This window comes from Notolepis coatsorum (assembly GCF_963971535.1).
Source record: "Notolepis coatsorum genome assembly, chromosome: 1".
Taxonomy (NCBI): domain Eukaryota; kingdom Metazoa; phylum Chordata; class Actinopteri; order Aulopiformes; family Paralepididae; genus Notolepis; species Notolepis coatsorum.
In genome coordinates, this window is record NC_140165.1 from 300,977,409 (window position 1) to 300,999,546 (window position 22,138).

General features: G+C 43.7%; 1 protein-coding gene across 1 annotated transcript in view; it reads left to right on the forward strand.

Moving 5' to 3' along the window:
* Window positions 1-10,919, forward strand: part of traf4a (tnf receptor-associated factor 4a) — a 44,507-nt gene extending 33,588 nt beyond the window's left edge. Inside the window, exons 3-7 of the mRNA XM_084322874.1 lie at window positions 1,712-1,816; window positions 3,140-3,301; window positions 5,026-5,187; window positions 6,689-6,844; window positions 8,334-10,919. Of these exons, the coding sequence (XP_084179000.1) occupies window positions 1,712-1,816; window positions 3,140-3,301; window positions 5,026-5,187; window positions 6,689-6,844; window positions 8,334-8,966 (1,218 nt within the window). The 3' untranslated portion in view covers window positions 8,967-10,919. The remainder of the gene's footprint in view (window positions 1-1,711; window positions 1,817-3,139; window positions 3,302-5,025; window positions 5,188-6,688; window positions 6,845-8,333) is intronic.
* Window positions 10,920-22,138: the final 11,219 nt, after the last annotated feature.

The following is a 22,138-nucleotide window of genomic DNA, read 5'->3' on the forward strand; positions in this document are numbered from 1 at the left end:
GTGTTTCAGTTTTTTGCCCCGAGAGGATTTCTCCCCTTCTTCGGCTCGTCTCAGGAGCGCGTGATTGTGGCAGCAGGGGTAATAGTATTGTGTTCTAGTATTTATAGACTGCAGTACAGTCGCCCCGGCGCCGTCTGTTATAGTACGTCTTGTTCGCCGTGTATCCCTGTGTAACCTCTGAAGACGGCGAGCAGCACCACTCATAAAAGCTTGATTTAACATAATCTATAATTCATCTTCAGCTGATGAGATTATAGCCTCAATCTGATGAGGTTTAACGTGCCAGCGTAGAACAAAGTTAGTTAAGTGGATATCGTTTTACTTTACAGCAGATTCCTAATTCCTTTATCTTGACAAATAATGGCTCCCACTTAAAAACGTTGTCACATTTATATAGTCTGCTCTCTTTACATTGATACAGTTGTCGGCCTCCCTTCCAGACAGGTGAATGCAGCACGAGTGCGTGCACCCGGTCGTTGTTAGTGACACCATGTCACAGCATAACAACATTTCAATTCATATCCCATCCCACAAAGAACAAGTTGGCCTACAGTAACACAATCAAGCTGCTTGACCATTCGACTCTGCTATTTGCTTATAGGGGGCTGTTGTGACATTTTGAGGAAGTGACTTTTCTTGTTCATCCAGTGCTGTCCTGGTGTGACCACTGCACAGGGGTGGGGGAGGCATGCAGGCAGCGCTGTAAACCCAGAAAAGAGAGTACTGTATGGAGAGACTTTGGAGTGATTGGATAGAGAAGTGTCTCATCCTCCCTGATCAGATCTTCTTACTCGTGCTCTCCATCTCTCCCTCTCTCAGTCTGCAGACATCATTTATAATTTTTTTTCTTGTAGACTACTGCAGCACTGTGATAGTGAGGGGCTCATCTTCACTGTCTTTTTAGTTTTTCTTTTAACAGAATCTTATGAGTAGTTGTGACCAACACTCTTGTAGTGTTGGGGTGAAGCGTTCGTTCACGTGTTATATCACTGCAGGCGTTAATGTGCCTCTGAAGTGGTGCAAATTCTCTTTCTCCCTCATTACTATGTTCTAAAAGACAAATGTTTAAGAATTGTCTAGATTTACTTTTGTACATGTATATTTGCTAATTCCGAGCTCCTTCTCGCAGTCTGCATTAAGTGTTTTCTATCATTTGATTATAGGGCAACCTACCCTTTTCTTTCTGGTGCAGTTCAAAGTTATGCATCGCTGGAAACCAAGCCTCTGAAAGTAATAATATGCTATAATATATATATATTATATAACTTTATAACTATGACTTTAGAGGGTGTGGCTATTAATCTGAGCTCTGAAAATGCCCTCCATATACCCTTCTAAGGTCATGCTGTGTCAGGGTCGATTTATGGGAATAAAAAAACAAATATTTTTCACAGCCGATATACCAACACAGATTACTACACATTAAGTATTGACACCAACACAGAGTACTACACATGAAGTATTTCCCAATACGAGTACCGACCCAAACCACCGCTCAGCGGCTGTATACTGTGAAGAACATAGGCTCTTATAAACCTAAACAGTTTGTGAGCACTGGATGAAAATGACTGACATATCATCAATGTTTTTCCTCCATTAGAGAGACCTAACATCCTTCTATGTGTGAAAAGGGGGGCTAGTAATATCCCACATGTCCATAGACATCCCTGTGTGGGCTTGCGTGCGCTGACCTCCTGGCGTTTGTCCTCAGATCTACCCCGACCCAGAGCTGGAGCAGCAGATCCTGTCCCTCCCCATACGCTGCATCCACAGTGAGGAAGGCTGTCGCTGGACCGGCCAGATGAAGCAGCTGCAGGTGAGTGGCTACTATAGGAGAACCCACATAACTCGTCTTCATCCGTTTCTCTTCTCGGTTCTCAGCCTCCCCGTCTACTCCTTTCCATCTGAATCACCTCGTCTCTCTCAAGTGTGACTGGTGCATTTGTTGTAGAAGTGGTGTCTCATGGCTGACGCCTGCCGTCTCCTATTTGCTGTATACTGTGTGTAGTGTCTTGTTGTGGCTGAGGCCTGCTGTGTCCCATTTGTCGTATATGTAGTGTCTTGTGGTTGAGGCCTGTTGTGTCCTATTTCTTGTATTATGTAGTGTCTTGTGGTTGAGGCCTGTTATGTCCTATTTCTTGTATACTGTGTAGTGTCTTGTGGCTGAGGCCTGCTGTCTCATATTTCTTGTATTATGTAGTGTCTCATGGTTGAGGCCTGTTGTATCCTATTTGTTATATACTATGTTGTGTTCTATTTGTCATAATGTGTTGTGTCCTATTTGTTATATACTGTGTTGCCTCCTATTTGTTATATACTGTGTTGCCTCCTATTTGTTATATACTGTGTTGCCTCCTATTTGTTATATACTGTGTTGCCTCCTATTTGTTATATACTGTGTTGCCTCCTATTTGTTATATACTGTGTTGCCTCCTATTTGTTATATACTATGTTGCCTCCTATTTGTTATATACTCTGTTGCCTCCTATTTGTTATATACTGTGTTGCCTCCTATTTGTTATATACTGTGTTGCCTCCTATTTGTTATATACTGTGTTGCCTCCTATTTGTTATATACTGTGTTGCCTCCTATTTGTTATATACTGTCTTGCCTCCTATTTGTTATATACTGTGTTGCCTCCTATTTGTTATATACTGTGTTGCCTCCTATTTGTTATATACTATGTTGCCTCCTATTTGTTATATACTGTGTTGCCTCCTATTTGTTATATACTGTGTTGCCTCCTATTTGTTATATACTCTGTTGCCTCCTATTTGTTATATACTGTGTTGCCTCCTATTTGTTATATACTGTGTTGCCTCCTATTTGTTATATACTCTGTTGCCTCCTATTTGTTATATACTGTGTTGCCTCCTATTTGTTATATACTGTGTTGCCTCCTATTTGTTATATACTCTGTTGCCTCCTATTTGTTATATACTGTGTTGCCTCCTATTTGTTATATACTGTGTTGCCTCCTATTTGTTATATACTCTGTTGCCTCCTATTTGTTATATACTATGTTGCCTCCTATTTGTTATATACTGTGTTGCCTCCTATTTGTTATATACTATGTTGTGTCCTATTTGGTATCCTGTCCTGGCTAAGTACTCGTCTGGCTGACTCTTCCCCCCTCAGGGTCACTTCTCCACCTGCGCCTTCAATGTGATCCCCTGCCCCAACCGCTGCTCCATCAAGCTGACCCGCCGCGACCTGCCCGACCACCTGCAGCACGACTGCCCCAAGCGCAAGGTCAAGTGCGAGTTCTGCGGCAGCGAGTTCACCGGCGAGGCCTACGAGGTAAAGACCAACCCCCCCCCCCCCCCGCTGCTTCTCCCCCCTTTTACAGCCCAGCGAGAGTTTGAGGAAAACAACCCCAAAAAGACGCCACGTGTTTCCATGACCGTATGAAAGAGGGTCTTTGTGAGCGGCGGGGGAAAAGCGCGGCGTGCCCGTGTCGCTCCCCGCAGAGTGTGTCAGTGTAATTTAAAAACAACACGTGTGCCTGGCGTAAGGGCAGGAGCGTTGACTCTGTCCTTTCATACGGAATGTGTTTTCCTCTCGGTGAGAGAGCAAGAAGCGCCCCCGGGGTCGGGCTCACCGACACCTCCGTCAGCCGAGGCGCTCCGCTCTGCCTCTGTTTACCCAGGACCACATGGCCTGGCCTCTGCACAGCATAACACAATCATTAATCCACTCCCAGCGCTTATATAGGAAATATTTACCCGGTTGCACATCATAAAACTTGGTAATTTTTTTCTTTTTCTTTTTTAAGATTTCATTAGTAAACATGTAGTAGTTGTAGTAAACGGCTCTAAAAAGACAAATGCATATTCTCTATTTTACTAGCTATTTTGCTAAATGTGAAGTCGTTGGGCCTCATTCGCAATTCTGTTTTCAATCATAAGCAGCTGTATTTGATTTGATGTGTTTATTTGCGAAGGGACAATGCAAGTTAATGAACAAAACTCCAATGCATTACAACAATGTATTACAAAAAAAGCTTGTAAACAAGCCAGATTATAGCCAAGGCAAGTTTCCATCTGTTGTCCCTAAGAGATATTACCTGGAATCATAAAACATCTAAAAACATTTGATTATAACAACAATGACAGTAGTACTACATTGTGTACAACAAATCACAATAACACTTATAATAATATTAGTTATTAATTCACTGCTATCAAACATATTGCTCAACTATTTGTGTGTGCAGGTTTGGTTTGCCATTCTTTTTAGTTGTGTTGTGCAGTTATTAAGATCAAATCTGTTTTTATAGCAATGTTCTATGGATGAGACCCATTAATAGTTTTGACATTGTAACGTATGACGTATATATATATAAAGCTAAAAGAAGAATACCTTCAAAAGAAGGGACCGCACACTCCTCAGGACTGGTTTTTGCTTATTTTATTGCACAACACGTTTAGCTTCTGCTTCCTCAGAAGCAGAGGAAAGCAGAAGTGAAACGCGTTGTGCAATAAAATAAGCAAAAACCAGTCCTGAGGAGTGTGCAGCCCCTTCTTTTGAAGGTATTCTTCTTTTAGCTTTATACATCTCTCTTGCGCTGACCTGCACCGCCAGTCGGGGTCCAACTAGATGTGCACAAGTCTTATTTAGTTTAAGTTTAGTTTAAAGTATACGGTATACACAGGTGCAGTATATATATATATATACTGCACCTGTGTATACCGTATACTTTACTTACTCATAGTATATATTCCGATTCTAAGTGTAACGTATAATATAACTGATGGGGCACACAGACCCTCATCTGCACCTTTGATTACACTGCCTACTTGCTCACTTATATTTAGAGTAATTATATTGTTTACACTGCTTATCTTTACTATTCCACTGTACTACAATTGTATTGCCTGTATTTATGTCTTCTATTACCCTGTCCAATACCTGTACCTCCCCTCTCCCCCATGCTGCTATAATGCCTGAATTTCCCCCAAGGGGATCTATAAAGGAATACCATATCTTACGGCTGTGATTTTGTGTTTCTCGTTCCCCCTCAGAACCACCAGGGGATCTGTCCGCAGGAAAGCGTGTATTGTGAAAACAAGTGTGGCGCGCGGATGATGCGCCGCCTCCTCGCCCAGCACAGCGTGGCCGAGTGTCCCAAGCGCACGCAGCCCTGCAAGTACTGCGGCAAGGAGTTCGTCTTCGACACCATCCAGGTGAGTTATCCACCTGTAGACACTAGATCTATATATATCTGTACATATCCTACTCCACTACTACCATACTGTCTTTATACCTGCATCACTGTACATATTATACTACAACTCTGTACATACATCTGATTAGCACCACACTAGTAGTACTCATTTGTATATATATATATGTATATTGTATATATTTCTACCCAGTTTAATCACCTGTATATTATATTGCTGTTGCACTTTACTGCTGCATTTGCACTCTGGTTGGATGCTTATTTTTCTTGTACTGTACTTGTGCTGTATAATGACGATACATTTGAATCGAATCTATCCACAAGTCTAGACTCTCTAAGCAAACAACCTCCAGCGCTCACTCCTGCCCAACTCTATTGAGTAAATTCTCTCTCATTAGTGACATATCTTTATTATTTTTATTACCCTTTGGCAAGATTAATGGCGCATGCGATTGGTTCTCGTCAACTTGTAAAAGTCCGAGATTTTCGAGTTTACCACCAGGAAGTCGCACTCAAACGGCCGACCAAGTGGTAAATACCAGTGGTAAACTCTGGCAGGCCCTGTGATACCAGAGTTTACGAGTTGTAACGTTTCACTGACTCTTCACCTTTCGTGGTGCAAACATACTTCATTATGAACATGGAGTATCGTGAGAAATCCATCAGCAATATGAGGTTGACATGCTGGGATTCCTCGAAATCACTCAAACCACCTGCGTCAATAAAGAAAGGTTGAATAATCAGGCTGAATGTGCTGCCATCTGATTGGTCCTGACTTTACGACCTAACTAGCGGACCCAAACGCCATCACCTCGTGTATATATACCATTTGGTCACATGACACATTTCCGACTCGACAAGGAGGACTGTCCAGGATGAGGATAAGACGGCGTGGTACTATCTCAAACCCGCCCTCTTTTCTAGATCCTCTGATCACAACTGTTTCTTTCGCCGACAGTTGCGATTGGAGGATCAAGAAGAAAAGGGGGGCGGGGTTTGAGATGGGTCAATATTCAGAACCATATGGGAGTGCTTCCCCTGCCTGTGTCATTGTAGCGGCATGGGAAAAGCGTGACGTGCCTGTGTGGCTCCCCGGCAGAGTGCGTCGGTGTAATTTAAAAACAACACGTGTGCCTGGCGTAAGGGCAAGATGAGGAGGAAAGAGGGCCTTCAGGCTCAGTAAAGCAGGATGGCACTGGGCCCCTGGTAGCAGGAACACGTGTTCCTGGAAGCACCTGCCTTATACATATCCTGATCATGAGCAGAGGAGCCATTCACCCTCCTACTCCTCCTCCAGCCGGGCTTACCCTCAAGCCCAGACAGAATATCTCCGTCTCAGACGGTTTATGACGCATGGAGATCAAACTCGACGATCGGCTTGTTCGTTCCGTTCCATTCATTTTCATAGACGGATATTTGTTCTGCCTATATTACAAACTGTGCGTGAGTATCACTCTTGCCGTGAGTCAGTCAACACATATTGTCACACGTTGGTCCCACAGAACCACCAGTACCACTGCCCTCGGTTCCCGGTCCAGTGCCCCAATCAGTGTGGCACACCCAACATTGCCCGCGAGGACCTGGCCAACCACGTGAAGGACAACTGCGGCAGTGCCCTCGTCCTCTGCCCCTTCAAGGATGCCGGGTGCAAACACAGGGTAAGACTGGCCTACTGCAAAGTACACTACTCTTATGATTTCCATCAAGACACTATTGCACTTTGGATTTTCTTTTGCCCACTGTAGCTATTTCATATACGTCGGTCAACCCAACAAATGGTCCGTCAATCCGATTTGTGTCAAATGCCGTTTTGTCCGTGTTGTTTGCATTTGTGTTGTGCAATTTATTTTCATTTTCATCAATGTTTTCCCCTTTATCCCTGCTCTGTAAATCCAAAAACATGATGGTCTCTCAGACCTACAGTACCATGCCTGTAGGGTCTATTTTAATGAGACTCGCACGGCTACATTCTGACAGCGCATTTTGTTCTATTTTTGAAACCGACTTCAATATGAGAGAGCGAAGAGAAAACGCAGACGGGCTCTCTCGGAGGAGCAGACGTGCGTCACGGTTTGCGTTGTCAGGCGATATGTGTGTGTGTTTTGAATTGTAGGGTTCTTGGAATGCCCATTGTGTAGCAAATGCAGACGGTCTGGACAAAACGCATAAACGCCTCTCTCCACATCAGAAAGGGAGCCCAGCGAGAACATCCAAGCATGCAGATGTTGAACATGACAGACACAATGCCTTATGGCAGAATCCCAAGAGAGGAGCCACAGACACTGTTGTTTACTGTGTGGAAATGCTTGTGTTGTGTTTGTGTTGTCTTTGGCAAAAATTAAACTATAACGGAATACTTTTAGAAAAGGGTCTTTGGTGGGGCATTTTCCAGCATATAGAAAAATAAGAACTTGTTACAATGTGAGAATTATGTCACTGTTGCTAAACAGTAAGCTAGACATGACCTTTTTAATATATTTTCTTTCTTTTTAATTTCCTACCCTGTGTAACCTTGGCTACCAGTTGAGACCAGAGTAGGCCAGCTTAGGCTCAACATGGTGCACAAAATAATTAATCACAGGGCCCCCAAATATTTTTGCAACTATTTTCCTAGTGTTAGGGAATCACAGCCAAAGCGCCAGATCTAGCGTAGCAAACCTGCATCCTCCAAAGAGTAGAACAAAGATGGGCTGGTGCTCATTGGCTTTTACACACGAGTGGAATGAGTTGCCTTTGACCATCAAACAGGGCATGAACCTGTATAGTTTCAAGGTGAATGGCTCCTAGAAAATGTCCCAGAGTAACTAATGAGATGGACAGTGGAGGGAGGCTTCCTGCTTTAGTGTATGTGATCTGTACATTTTGTACATATTTTCCTTTTTAATTTTCCTTTTAGCAATATACTGTGTAGGCTGATGATGATAATGTTTATGTGAATACTATGTGCTGCTGAGACCAAGGACCACAATGGAAATAAATCTGATATGTTTGTGCTATCCTTGATCATTTTAGGATGCATGACTTTGTTGTAACATGCACTGTATTTCAATAATTGTCAATTGAAGTAAACTAAACGAAACCTTCCGGTTTCATCCATTATGCGCCGGCCTCTTTCTAACCCGTCTCTCTCGTCTCCCTCTCCGGCAGTGTCCCAAGTTGGCCATCGGCCGTCACCTGGAGGACACCACCAAGTCCCACCTGACCATGATGTGTAACCTGGTGGGGCGCCAGAGGCAGGAGATCCTGGAGATGCGGCGGGAGATGGAGGAGCTGTCAGTCAGCCACGACGGCGTGCTCATCTGGAAGCTCAGCGACTACTCCCGCAAGCTCCAGGAGGCCAAGCTCCGGAACAACCACGAGTTCTTCAGCCCCCCCTTCTACACGCACCGCTACGGCTACAAGCTGCAGGTGTCGGCCTTCCTCAACGGCAACGGCAGCGGCGAGGGCTCCCACCTGTCCATCTACATCCGCGTGCTGCCGGGGGAGTACGACAGCCTGCTGGAGTGGCCCTTCTCCTACAAGGTGACCTTCTCCATCCTGGACCAGAGCGACCCGTCGCTGTCCAAGCCGCAGCACATCACGGAGACCTTCAACCCCGACCCCAACTGGAAGAACTTCCAGAAACCCTGCAGCACGCGCAACTCGCTGGACGAGAGCACCCTGGGCTTCGGCTACCCAAAGTTCATCTCCCACGACGAGATAAAGAAGAGGAACTACGTCCGGGACAACAGCATCTTCCTCAAGGCTTCCATAGAGATTCCCCAGAAGATAATGGCTTAAGGGATACGATCCTTTTTTTCTTGTTTTGTTCTTACTATGAAGGAGAAAGGTATGTTTAAGACTGGAATTGACACTTAAACTTGAAGACTTCTACACACACTTATCCTTTTGGACTTGGAGCTCATCTGATTGGCTGCCGGTCATCTGGCTGGAGGACTTTGATATACAGTCGAGGCAAATGTGTTTGGTCTGCAGAACCATCACTCGCTGTTTGTTTTTTAAAGCATTTGTTTGTTTGCTATGTTTTTCTTATTTTTTTTTATTATCTGCAACAAAAAGCCTTTGATATCAACAGTGCCTAGAGAGTTTATTTTAATTTATATTTTTGTTGTGATATTTCTGCAGTACAGATGTCAGGATTATGGAAAAGGATGGAGATGGGGGGTGGTGGGCTTAGTTAAGCCTTTGCACTTCCAGAAGAAAGAATGTTAAAATCGGGTTAGAAACACCCCCCCTGTTCGATCACACCGATCTGATAGAGGACGGAGCTCAACACACTCGGCTCGACCTCGACCGCCTTTTCGTTACTACGGTATAATGCTCCCACTGATCCATCAATGCAAAACCCTAGCGTACAGTTCCCCCGGTAAAGCTTGTGTACACTGTACACAGAAACAAACTTGTACAGGAGATTGTGCTTCATCACCACAACAGGGTCACTTGTGTACAGCAGTTTGGTCCGGATGATGACATTCTGAAGAACATCTCGATGTACCAAACTGAAACGCCTCTGTAAGGTGATCCTACGAGGTGTCGGGGGGGACGGGGGACGGCGTTTGAGTCCGGTAACAGAGAAAAAGCACCTTTTTGTGGTCTTTTAGATGGGTAGAGAGGACCAAAAAGGCCAATCAAGACTCGTCTTGAGGAGATGCGGTACGTTTTGCATTTTAAAGAGCAAAGGAAAAGCCATGTGGCCTTTTTTTACACGTCTTGGCATGGGGGGGAGGGGCGGGGGGGTGACATAAAACACATGCATGCTTCATGTGCCACTCGGACCACGCTTTGTGCTGTAACCTGTATCCTTGAAATCCTCTTCCCTTGATGGTTATTTTTCCTTTTTCTTTCCTTTTTTTTGCATTAGAGGAACTGTCAAACGGAACAAAAATTGTTTTTATACACGGAAAAATGTGAGCAACACTGTTGATAATATATCCCATAAAGACAATGGTTTGAATCTGAACTCTAGGCTGTGAAGTGCATTGTTTTACGCACCCAGGACACGGAGGGTCTTACGGAGGCTGTTTTAGAGAAACGGTCAACTCCCCCCCCCCCCCCCCGGTTCCCGCCGCAGACGCGTGCGGGTGTCTCGGCGTCGACACCTCTGTCGTTACCGTGGTCACCGGTGTGCGTCTTCAGACGACCCGGCTCGGAGGACCGGTTGAGGAAGAGCAGCCTTTGTGCAATACGCCTGTCTCGGACTCCCGTCACGCCGCCATCCGAGGAGGAGGTGGTGGAGGACTACGATTCCACACTACATTCATGATGATGTATGTGAATACTGATGTAAAAAGAAAAACAAAAAAAACAAAAAACACACAGAAGCACATTCTGTCTTTTTATTATTATACATGGAAAGTCCTGGTTTCTTGTTATAATGCCAGCTAAAATTTTACAGTGATTTAAAAGAAGACGAGAAAACTTTTGTAAGACTCTGTATTTTTAAAAAGTACTTAAATGTTTTATACAACACTTTTCGTTGGCAAGCTGGGGGAGGGGGGGGGGTCGGTTTGGTTTGGGATTCCTTTTTTTGAGCCTTTCATCTCTTGGGACATCTGGATCATTGGTGCGTCCGCATGGTTTGAATCTCTCATATTCAGTCTGGATTATTTCTTCTTAAAAAGTATTTATTTTAAGGAGCCATCATGTGAGCTTGATTGAACAGATGGCGCAAATGTTTTTAATATGTTCATCAATGAGTGCTTGTTAATTTCTTAAAATTGAAATAAAGGTACTATCTATTCTAAGTGTTTCATCTGCGCAGACACTTTTTACAGTGTAGTCGTCGGTAGTTATGTATGTAACCGAGGTTCTATGAATCCTGGATGACCGCCGGAGCACTCAGAGAAGACTCTGTAAGGAACGGAGCGGCTGCTCAGATCATCACTGTTGGTATAAATACTCAACCTGCACATGTTCAAGACGGAAGATTCTGTGCTTTTAAGCACCACCTCTGACGGTCAGGAAGGATGAAGTAGAACTGGAGTTTGTGTGATCATGTTTGAGTGTCTGTAGGAATTCAATGTTTAACTGCATTCCTGCACACTTCCATTGACTTAGTCATTGTTTACTTTTCCACTTCTTCAAATATTATCATTGGTAGATGGTCGTGTAGTTCAGTAGTTCTCAAAGTGGGGATTCCCAAGCTAGATGAGAAATGGTGTAGTTTAATTTCACTAATATTTTATTCACTATGGCCACAATGACTGGAGGACCAGAGGAAGTGAGGCAGACACTTCAGCTTTGATGTGGTACCGGCAGCTTGGACTGTGTTCAGTGTGAGGTTTAGTGGGAATTAGCCTTTTACCTCAGTCACTGAAAAGTCCCTCAGGAAAACAGTCATCTGCTCCATTTACAGTAGTCAATCAATCAGATTTATTTATATAGCACATTTAACATAACACATGTCAACCAAAGTGCTGTACAGAGGGTAGATACATATAGACAACAATCACAACTCAGTTTTACGGGAGGGCAGTGAGGGCACACAGGAAAACGGCAGGAGTCAGTGAACGGGAAAAGCTAATGGGTAGAAGTGGGTTTTGAGCCTAGATTTGAAGGCATCTATCGAGGGGGCAAGCCTAATGGAGGTGGGGATGCTGTTCCACAGTTCAGGGGCTGCGACAGCAAAGGCACGGCCCCCCCTGAGCTTAAGGTTAGACCTCCGGACTGTCAGGAGCCTCTGATCGGCTGACCTGAGGGACCTGGTGTTTGAATAGGGGGATAGTTGGCTTAAGTCCTCCAAAAGAGAGGAACCTCTGAATTACTCAGCAGTCACTTCCAGTAGAAAACACAATCCAAACCAACCAAGTATACTCCACACCCATAACGTCAGTTACTATGCATCACTGCAATTCAATAAACGCATTGTTTAGGACATTGCTCATGTTTCTATGAACCGTAGATGTACTGGGACTCGGAGCATGTCTATGTTCCCCGGGTCCTATGTTCCCCGATTGATTGATTGAAAATTTTAGACCACCAGCCCTGATTCCAAACTCTAACCTTAACCAACTTCGAAAGAGGGCCTACGCTTAACCAGTTCGAAACAAGGCGGACATTAATAATTAATAAAATAATAAAAATCAATTAATCAATCAATCTGGGAACATAGGGCCCGGGGAACATAGGGAGTACGTACATAAGTACATAGGGTACTTATTTGGGTTAGCTGTTCACTCTGGAAAAATATATCCTACTGCAGGTCTCCTGCTGTGGGTAATAAAGGGGATAATTTCAGGGACGATCCCAAAGACCGTCCCCAGACTAAAATGCTTTTCCATAGAAGGGGTTAAGAGTCGGGGAGTTAAAGCCATGCTGACAGCCTCAAAGTTTCCTGGCACAGCGAGTTCAAACAGCAGCCTCATGCTGCTGCTCTGGGGCTGTGCAGAATGAAAATAGTAACGGCTAATTACACGTTAGCGAGCTCTTGAGTTTCCCCATGTAGAGTGGAGCCGTCATGTGCAGCTCGGTATACAGTGTACTGCCCTTTGGCTCTTTGCTCTCTTTTCACATGACGCGGCGCTCGGTAAATGAATTGCCAGGTATATACGCCCAGGGTTCTCACAAAACCGCACACAGCACTGACTGTTGTTGTTCCTCCGGCAGTGAGCTCACCCCGACCTTTGGTCAACAGGTGCCGAGAGTTGAGATACCAGGTCGGCTCGCCGGGTTTAAGAGAAGGAGAAGCGGAGGAGGAGCCAGCCAGCCAGCCAAAGCTTTTTCTAGCCCACAAACCAACAAAAAAATAAAAACGACACATATCAAAGAGAAGCTGCGGTTTGTGTAGCGGTGCCATGCTGTCCTCCCTTATGTTGAAGTTAAACAATGTCTGCCTCCGCCGGGAGCAGGGGTTGAAGTAGTGGACGTGGAGGACACGGTTTGGCCCGTGGTTGTCCTTCATCATTCATGTCCCCAGAGTGATACACATCAGAGCCCGGAGCAGCAGTGGGCTCCCCAGGAGTCTGACACATGCCCTGTCATCTCCTCAGCTGATGGCAAAGGAGCTCACAGAGCCAGCTGACTCAACAGAGTATATCCGTCTCTGCTGTAGTAGAGTATCTTTCGCCGTCGACTAAAAACACACTTCTTCAATCAATATCTGAAATGGGGGGGGGGGGGGACTTAACATTCTTACTGTCTTACACTATCATGCACTCTTCCTACTATACTAATATATGTCTGTACTACTATGCACTCATCACTGCAGCACCCATGTTTCAACACTGTTTGATGAACATTGTTACTCTATCCGTTGTAAGAGTCGTACCCTTCCTGCTCACTTGTCATACAGAACTTGTAAGTCGATTTGGATAAATAAAAAGAGTCAGCTAAATGACAAAATGTAAATGTAGAGCACAAACTAGGTACTAATGATAATTCAGCAGGCCTACTGAGGTTTGAGAATTTAATGTACTATGTAATTGCGAACGCTCATCCGAGATTATTTCAAATGTGTTTTGCTCATTATGTGTTAGCTCTCCCATCCATACATCAAGGCTGTGACACTTAGCATTGTGACTGAGAGGTTCATTGGTGCATAGTGGTAGATCATAAATAACCTCCTTTAGAGTATTGAGCTCTTTCATTCTCCAAAGAAACTATAAAAGGAAGGAAGGGTCGACTTTAAAAATATACAAGCTATCTGAGGAAATATACATCAACCAATATATCAAACATTAGCTAGTTAACAATGCAACACATCACAGGTGATTCTGACATCCGAGGTAATAACCTGTTTAAATGACAGGAGGAGACGGCTGATCCCATTCAACTCAATGTTGGCAGACTGAACGTTTCTACGCTACACAGTAGTTTCCTTTATTCTCTTCTGGAAGATCCAGCACACATTCCTCTCATGGGTGTGTTTACTACTGCTCCTGTAAATAAGTACAATCACACAAAAGATGTCGTTTGTATGACACACTTGTCAATATTGTTCAGATTTTAGATTTGTCTTTAATAAAAAACAACAAATCGACTAAGAAATATCTTAAGTCAACCACCGATTTGTGAATGAATTCACTAGGAGGGACCAGCGCTGAATGGCTCCGTGGCTACTTTAGGTTGTTTTGGTCTGTAAGTAGGACACATTTCTAGCCATCTGACGTCAATGGAAACGACAGGATTTAAGACCCCAGATGAGGAGGGAGTGGTGGCTCGTTTCTTCATACAATACAGCACAGGTGTCTCCATGCACACTTCAAGCTGCCCTTTGCTCCCAAATAGACCAGATAATGTAGTATTATCACGCTTGATGCTCAATCACACAGGGTCATCTACGTTTTATTGGGGCTTGTCCGTTTTTGGCCAAGCCACAAGTTGTCCTAGTTTTAACCTTAAAAGTAGTTTATAAACATATTCCTAACCACTCCCACTAAAATAAATGTAAGAATGTTCTTCCAGTCCATGGGACCTAGCATCAACTCTGTACCAAGGGGAATCGTAATGGGTGTGATAAGGCCGCCTCCCTACGCTCAAGTCATTGGCCCTGGCTGTGGTCATGCTTGACCGATCTAGCAGACTCCCTCCAGCTGTGTGTTTCTCTCTGGCTTGGGAAGTGCAGGGACTTTAGATTGTGGAGTTTGAGAATGGAAATCTGTTGTTTGAACTGTCTGAAAGAGGACGTGGAGAAGAGCCACTCTTTGATCCCCTGCATTGATTTGATATGGTGCTAGATAACGTGCATTTAGCCGGAGATCCTCAGGCAGGTGACCTTTTGTCTGTTTTCAAAGTCCAGGCGATGATTGGGCCTTTGTCGCTTGGGCCCCTGGGCTTTGAAATGTACTGCATAAGGAACTCAGTCTAGCAAAAAAGGAAATGCCACATTTATGGGCAGGCCTTTTGTAATGTTTTGTTTTATTTCTCCAGTTTCATTTTTGTATTTTTTGTTCTCATCTTTATTTTTCCTAAATATTTTTTTGTGTGCACGACACACCAGTAATAATATTAGTATTACTAAGGACTGTTTCACCCCCCCCCCCCCCCCCCCTTGAAAAGCCAGTGGAGCAGGACCAGAAGCACAGACCCAGAACAAAGAGCCCAGACCCTCCCTGACTGCCTGGGACGGATCAATGACTGGCCTGGATTACAGGGGTAGGGTGCTAGCCTGGGGGAAGAGACCAGAGTGCTCCCAGGCCAAGCGTCACCCACCCACACATGTCAGTGAGACCTCCTATTGATCTGAATAAATATGGCACACATTGTGTTGGGACCTCTGAACTGACAGAATGGCCATTATGAATGAAATATGCAGCAATGGAAGTAAAAAATAAAAAAAAAGCCTACAATTGTTTTGGAACTTATGTCTTGACACAATACATGCTAGAAGCCTTTCAAGTGCAAATTAGAATTTACAGGGCTGCATTTACGAATATTTGAAAATGACTGCCCCGGTATTTCCGTGTATATTAGCCATTCAAACACTGAGCCAAACAATATATGAGAGTGGCTTGGATTAATAAGGCAGCACTTTATTGGAGATATTCTTTTTACTTTGCTATTATCGGGTCCATCTATACTTAATTTTAAAAGGAACATTTTCTCTAGCCTCTAGTGTACTGTGGCTTTGAGTCTTTTCTCAGGTAAGGGAAGATCTGGGGGGGAAATGGCAGGTGCTGGTGCATTTGAAAGAATCTCTCATACTAGTCTGCTTGACCTCACAAAAACCTGCAATGTTTGAGCGCACCACTGTCCTTACCCCAGTTGCAAACACTTAACACAGATTACTAATGTTCCTCTCTTCTCACCTGCTCTCTAAGAAAACACTGGACAAAGATACTGCACACATAGGACCTCGGCCACATCCTCTCACTCCCGAGCACCGACTGGTCACTGGTGGGCTTGAGGCAAAAAGAAAGACACACCAGCGGTCAGGAGTGACCAGTATTTGACACTCATGTGGCAATTTTACAACAGTCCTGGTGCAAACAAACACAGACGTGCGACTCTGTGGCAGAAGTACACGGACCGGGGCAGAAGAGAGGAGTGGAGAACAGCTTCTCAGCACAGTGCTCTATTGGAGAAACAGGGATATTTAGGATTGTTGCATTCTTTTATGTACAGGAAAGACCGATGCAGACAAAATGTTTAAAGGAGGCCTAGAAGGTTAAAACTGTGTGAAAGCACTGCTTGAGGCAAAATGTTGATTTCCCACGTGACAGTAAAGTAAACTGTACAAAATGCAACCTTTCACGTTGTAAACATAGAAGAGACACTACACAGAGCGGCACGGTGGTGTAATGGTAACACGGTCGCCTCGCAGCAAGGTCCAAGAAGGTCCGGGGACCAGGTGGGGTATCTCCCGGGCCTTTCTGTGTGGAGTTTGCATGTTCTCCCCCAAAAAATAGATAACCCCATTGGAAAAACAATGCAGAACAGATCGCCAACACTGACAGACAGGAGCACTTGGATCCCTGAATGCCCATGGGGAAAGACGATGGGATGGGTCAAGCGCAGAGGCATTTCATTGGTGTTCCTGTGCGTCGCCCATCTTACATGCGTGTTTGCTGCATGACAAATAAATACTTCTAACTTTATACTAGTGAACAGTTAGAAGAAAGTCTAAACTTCCTGGAGATGACTACATTGATAGGGATTCCTCCACCCCTAATGATTCATATATGATGGAGAGTCACTTTAGACTGAGCATAGAAGTCCATACACCACCTCAATAGAGTGTAGTGATGACAAATGCTTACCGTCCTACCGGCATTAAACGAGAGTGCCGCATTGTGCCCGGAGGCTACAAATCTCTTCGGGGTGGAAGTACCGCAGTTAATCTTAACCCTCATCTCTAGCCCTTAAGTGATGGCCGCCTGACCATGCGACCCATAATCCAGGGATATACCCTAACGGCCAAATGGCAGAACAGAGCGAGAGATGGAGAGAGCGAGCATGATATAAACTCAGGATAAGCACCACCATGATGTAGCAGTACTGTCCATCTGTATGTCATATATGTTATGATGAATTGAAAATGGGGGACCCTGATGTAAACAAGACGAAAGTCTCTCTCTGGTCTGCATCCCCTTAACAATTGTGTGTATTAAGCTGTACTGTATTGTACCCATTCTGCAATCTGTTAATACAATTTTCAATCAATCAATCAATGACACCATGCGAGGATGAAAACAGGCCTCTTATAGGCCATTTCCTAACCCCCCTCCCAAATGTTCCATTTAGATTCCATGGCGTATTTAGAAGACGTTGCTGACAGGGCGTTCTCTTCCAGATCCAGTCATCATCCTAAAACTCTTCTCCCGGAGACGAGACAAGGCTTTAGTCTGATTGGACAACTAAGGTCACGTAGAAAGACGAGAGAAGTGCCAATGCTTCACAGCTGTCCGTATTCTCCAAATAAGCCAGATTTGACACGTTGTAACTTGATTTTCAATGGGAATCGTTATGTATCCAGGGAAGGAGAGATGCGAGGTTGAAATGAACCCCTCGGAGGACGAACAACCAGATTTGAAACGTTTTCAAATGTAACATTATTTGCAGTTCAAGTCAATCCAAATTATTTGAGTGTGACTGTGATGCATGGTACTTAACCTCTATGTCCTTAACTATGAATGGACACGTCTCCAACTTGCCATCTATAATTTGGTTTGAAAATGTGGTTCACCTGAAAACCAAAGTTATTTATCTGAGGGATTCAATGACTTATGACTTATGTTATGGAATCATAGCAGTGAAGAGTAACCCCTACCTCTCTAAACATAAACACACACGCAGACAGACCGACACACGGGTATGTATGCACCCACACAGACAAGTATGTGGCCAGCTCTGTCCTACCAATAATTCAGTGTTGTGCTCACAGGCAATTGCTCTGTAGTAACTGTTAGACTCCTGTCAAGCTGAATTTAATCCTATTTACAGCCACTTTCATCATAACCAAAACATCTAGATTAAATTTCCCTGTCACTGCACTGGAAGGGAATGGGATTGCTTGGGATCTATTCTGGGAGGAGCTACTATACGTGAAGAGTAATATATAGCTAATTCGGTATTTCACTACTGTCTGAGAGGTAGCGTGTATAAAACCTGCATTCCCTACCACGATTAAATTCTATTTTCCATAATTGTTTTGTAATTCTACTTTGATAAAATGAAGAGGTCAATCATATCCATGCGACTTTAGAATTGTTTTTAGAGATAACAAAATTACACTTCGCCCCCATTTAAAATAAATAAAACAAATGTAAAAAAAATGATATATAAATAATACAGGAAATCAGAAATACAGAGAGAAAATCTGAACAGATGGTGAGGGCAAGATTATCCTCTAAACGTGACTTCAGTCTCTCTGAGCCCCTAATGGCCACGCTGTCATTTCAGAGATGTGGGGGAATAAGCACATTTTGCTCTGCATGGGCTTCATTCTGCACCTGAAATCATAGGTGTTGTCTTGTTACACCCATGTTTGCACGCATAGACTTTTGTGCACATGCGTGTGTGCGCTTGCATATGTAATGTGTGCGTGTGTTTGTGCGTTTAAGTGCACGCACAAGTGTGGTGAGTCAAGGCTTACTCAAATATAAAAAAGGTTTGTTTTGACTCTGTTGTACTGAAAACGCACACGACAGCAACACCCACACTTGTCCCGAGCAGTTCTCCCACATCTGTGCTGTGGCTCAAATATCAACGCTTCCCCCACAAGCATCTGCTACAGGCACCGGACACTGCCTTGCACACACCCATCTCCGTCCAATAACTCACCCGCTTACAGTAAGCATACTCCATTGTTATTGTAAAAAACCTCTACTGCTGACGACATACGTGCAATATCAAGTATTCAGCCGCCTCAGCCTGAGAGTAATGTGCCTTCCCGAACCCATGATAATAATCTGCAATCCGAGTTGAATCGGCGCCCTCGTCCCGCCCCTCTTAAGCTGGCCTTAGCCTTCAGGGGGACCCGTGAGGGGGTTTACCTCGTCCTGTGTTACAGGAACGTCCAGTTTCAATTCACTGGTTGGTGTGATTCTGACCATCTGATGGAGGGAGGGGACGGTGCGAGAACCGTCAGTGACGAGAGGTAGTGTGTGGAGTGGTTGCCAGGGTGAGCTTACTCTGTTCCATTAAACTGGTCTCTGATAGGCCAGAGCTGCTACTGAGGGGGGGGGGGGGTCTGCCAATTGGAAACAATTGATGTTTTGTTGCCGGGCCAAGCTGTCCGGACACAAATCTGACATTTATCGGCAGGAAGACTGGTCCTTGGGTTTGAAAAGGTGACCCTTTAAAAAGAAAAAGCAAAACCAACCTGCTCACTTATATGACTCTTTATACAAAAGGCTTTTATTGCACGGCTGTCAATAAACACGACATCCCTGTTTTTTTTTTTTTTAAAGGTTTCGTCTCCGCTTGTAGATAATGCTCATGAAAATGTGGTACTGTAAACTTACACTCTTTTGGCTAATTATATGAGAACAGAGGATTTTCACTGAGGCGTGTAACCTTGTAACTTGTGAACCTTTATTACAGGTCAAACAATATTGTTACAAGCAATTAAACATTAAATAATAATAGTTCACATTAAAAATAGGGTTATTTGAATAACGTTTTATAAAGGAAAGTAAAATTGCAGCTGCAAGTCGCCATTAAAAAAAATTACAGTAAATTAGCCAACTCCTTATAAAGAGACAAGAAGATAAAAACCAGTTTCCTCTCTGTGCATTCAGTATAAAGCTATCTGGCTGCATGTTAGCCTAGCTTAGCACAATGAATGGAAGTAGACAGTGCCGGTTAGACTTCGGAAGAGGTGTTGGATAGTCTTCACATCAGAAAACCTAAAAGGGGATAAGAAAAGAATGTTTACTTAGGTGGCTACTAGTAGGGATGGGCAAAACTCTCAATTACTATTCGATAGTCACTGGGAACTATGCGATTACTAAGTGAAAATCGTCGCCCGGGAAATTTCTGAGCTTCCACATTAACACATTCAGCACCAATCATGACTATAGTCGGGTTATCTCGCCAGTGATTGAGCGCCAGAACACGACTATATTCTGGTTCAGTTTTTTTCTTTTATTCGATTTTAATATTCTATACAGTCTCACGGAACTCTGTGTATCATTGGGACTCATTCTGAGACCTCGAGATTGCAATGCCGGTCGAATCCTGCTAGGTGGCAGTATCGCCTACCCTTTGAAACCTTATTTCTCACTGTGTTACATTTTATATGATCCGGGCGGAGAATGGGACCCGGGCAAGTGAAATGCTTCATTCGAGCCACTTGGAACGCGTCCAGCACACTTGATGCATAGTTTGTCTCATTTCATGTCAGGGACCCGATGGACATCAATACTGGAAATCGCGATCAGACAATTGGAATATTCATTTTGGAATACCTCCTAGCAAAAGTAAGGACTATATGACGTCAATCCTACTTTGATCCTACAATGATTTCACATCGATCGCAACGATCATATGTCACGTACTCCAAAACGTATGCCGTTGCGGACGATCAGAGCATCACAAAACGACCCCCCACCCCCCTTTGATGCCTTCATGATGAAACATAATACCCATTATATACCTTTGATTTGGAAATAGGATCGTGTCCAGACGAGCAACGCGAGTGACTTTCGCAAAATGCACATAGCGCTCCATAACTCAGCTTCCAGGAATTAGCCCGGATCACTCTGAAACTATACAATATTCACCACGGGATAACAGGCAAACGTATACATGAAAAAATTTACTCTTTTTTACATGTTGGACGAGAGATAGTGACGGTCAAATGAGCCATAGTATCGTCTCCATAGCTATAATATAGAATATAGATATAGCTCTGCAAACATCGTAAAACAGTGAAAATGACCATCTTTTTAAGCGTGGCCACAGGCAGCGCAGATGGGGATATAGCGTGGTGCTGAAAGTGTTAACGTATGGTTTTGTTTTGACTTAATAGCAAACGTGAGATAATCAACACGCGAGCGAGTTGGCTGCTGTCATTGCTAACAGCTAACGCTAGCACACCAAGCGAACGTAAAGCATTACTTCTGAACGTTACATCACTGATGCTTGAAGTGTGTGCACTTAGTGAAACATGGCAAACGTACAAAACGTTGCTACCATGTAACATCTTCAGTCTCTTACTTCATCTTTCTTTTCCGTTCTTCCAGCTCTTAACAAGACTGTTATGCTACCTGGTTAGCTAGCTACCTGTACCCAGCATGCTGTTCAGCGGTGTAACAGTTAATAGGTTCCCCTCTCAATAAACTAGTGTAAGTGCCTTGTAAAAACAAGGGGAAATATATTTTTTGAGACAAAACGATATTTGCGTAAACTAATCAATGTTTTATAATTTAATGAATATTAAATTATATAGTATAGAATAGTAAAAATCCTCATTTATGAACAAGTAGGTTGAGATTGGCAAGGTAGAGTTATAGTATTTAGGGCTGGGTATTGGCACTTATTACCTGATTCTATATAAATTCCATAGGCTTAATGGAGCTGGCTTCAGCAGTTGAGCAGAAACTTGGCGCAAGGCAAACTAGAGACACCTGTAGGATGGGAGGCGCACTAGAAATAATATTTAGCAAACATTTTCACATATCCACTGAAAAAAGGCATACTGTGTGTATACCGTTCTTAAAATCTTGGGATTTTAAGAATAGATTATATTAGATTAAAATGAAACGATTCAATGTCGTTTTTTTTTCCTGATATTATTTCCCGGCCCTAAGAGTACTCATATCTTTATTTACTATAGAACATTATCTTTGGTCAAATTAAGTACCATGGAATCACACCACGTCTGAGCCAACAGTCCTGATCCGTCAATGACTTTGATGTGAACATATACTAGACTTGTATATTCAGGTATAAATATGTACACCTTACTCATGACCTACCTAGCCCTTTCCAGAACTTCTTTGAGCTTTCCTCAGACATTCAGTCTTATTCCACATGACACTCTTAAGGACTTTCATTTTCCATAGTCAGAC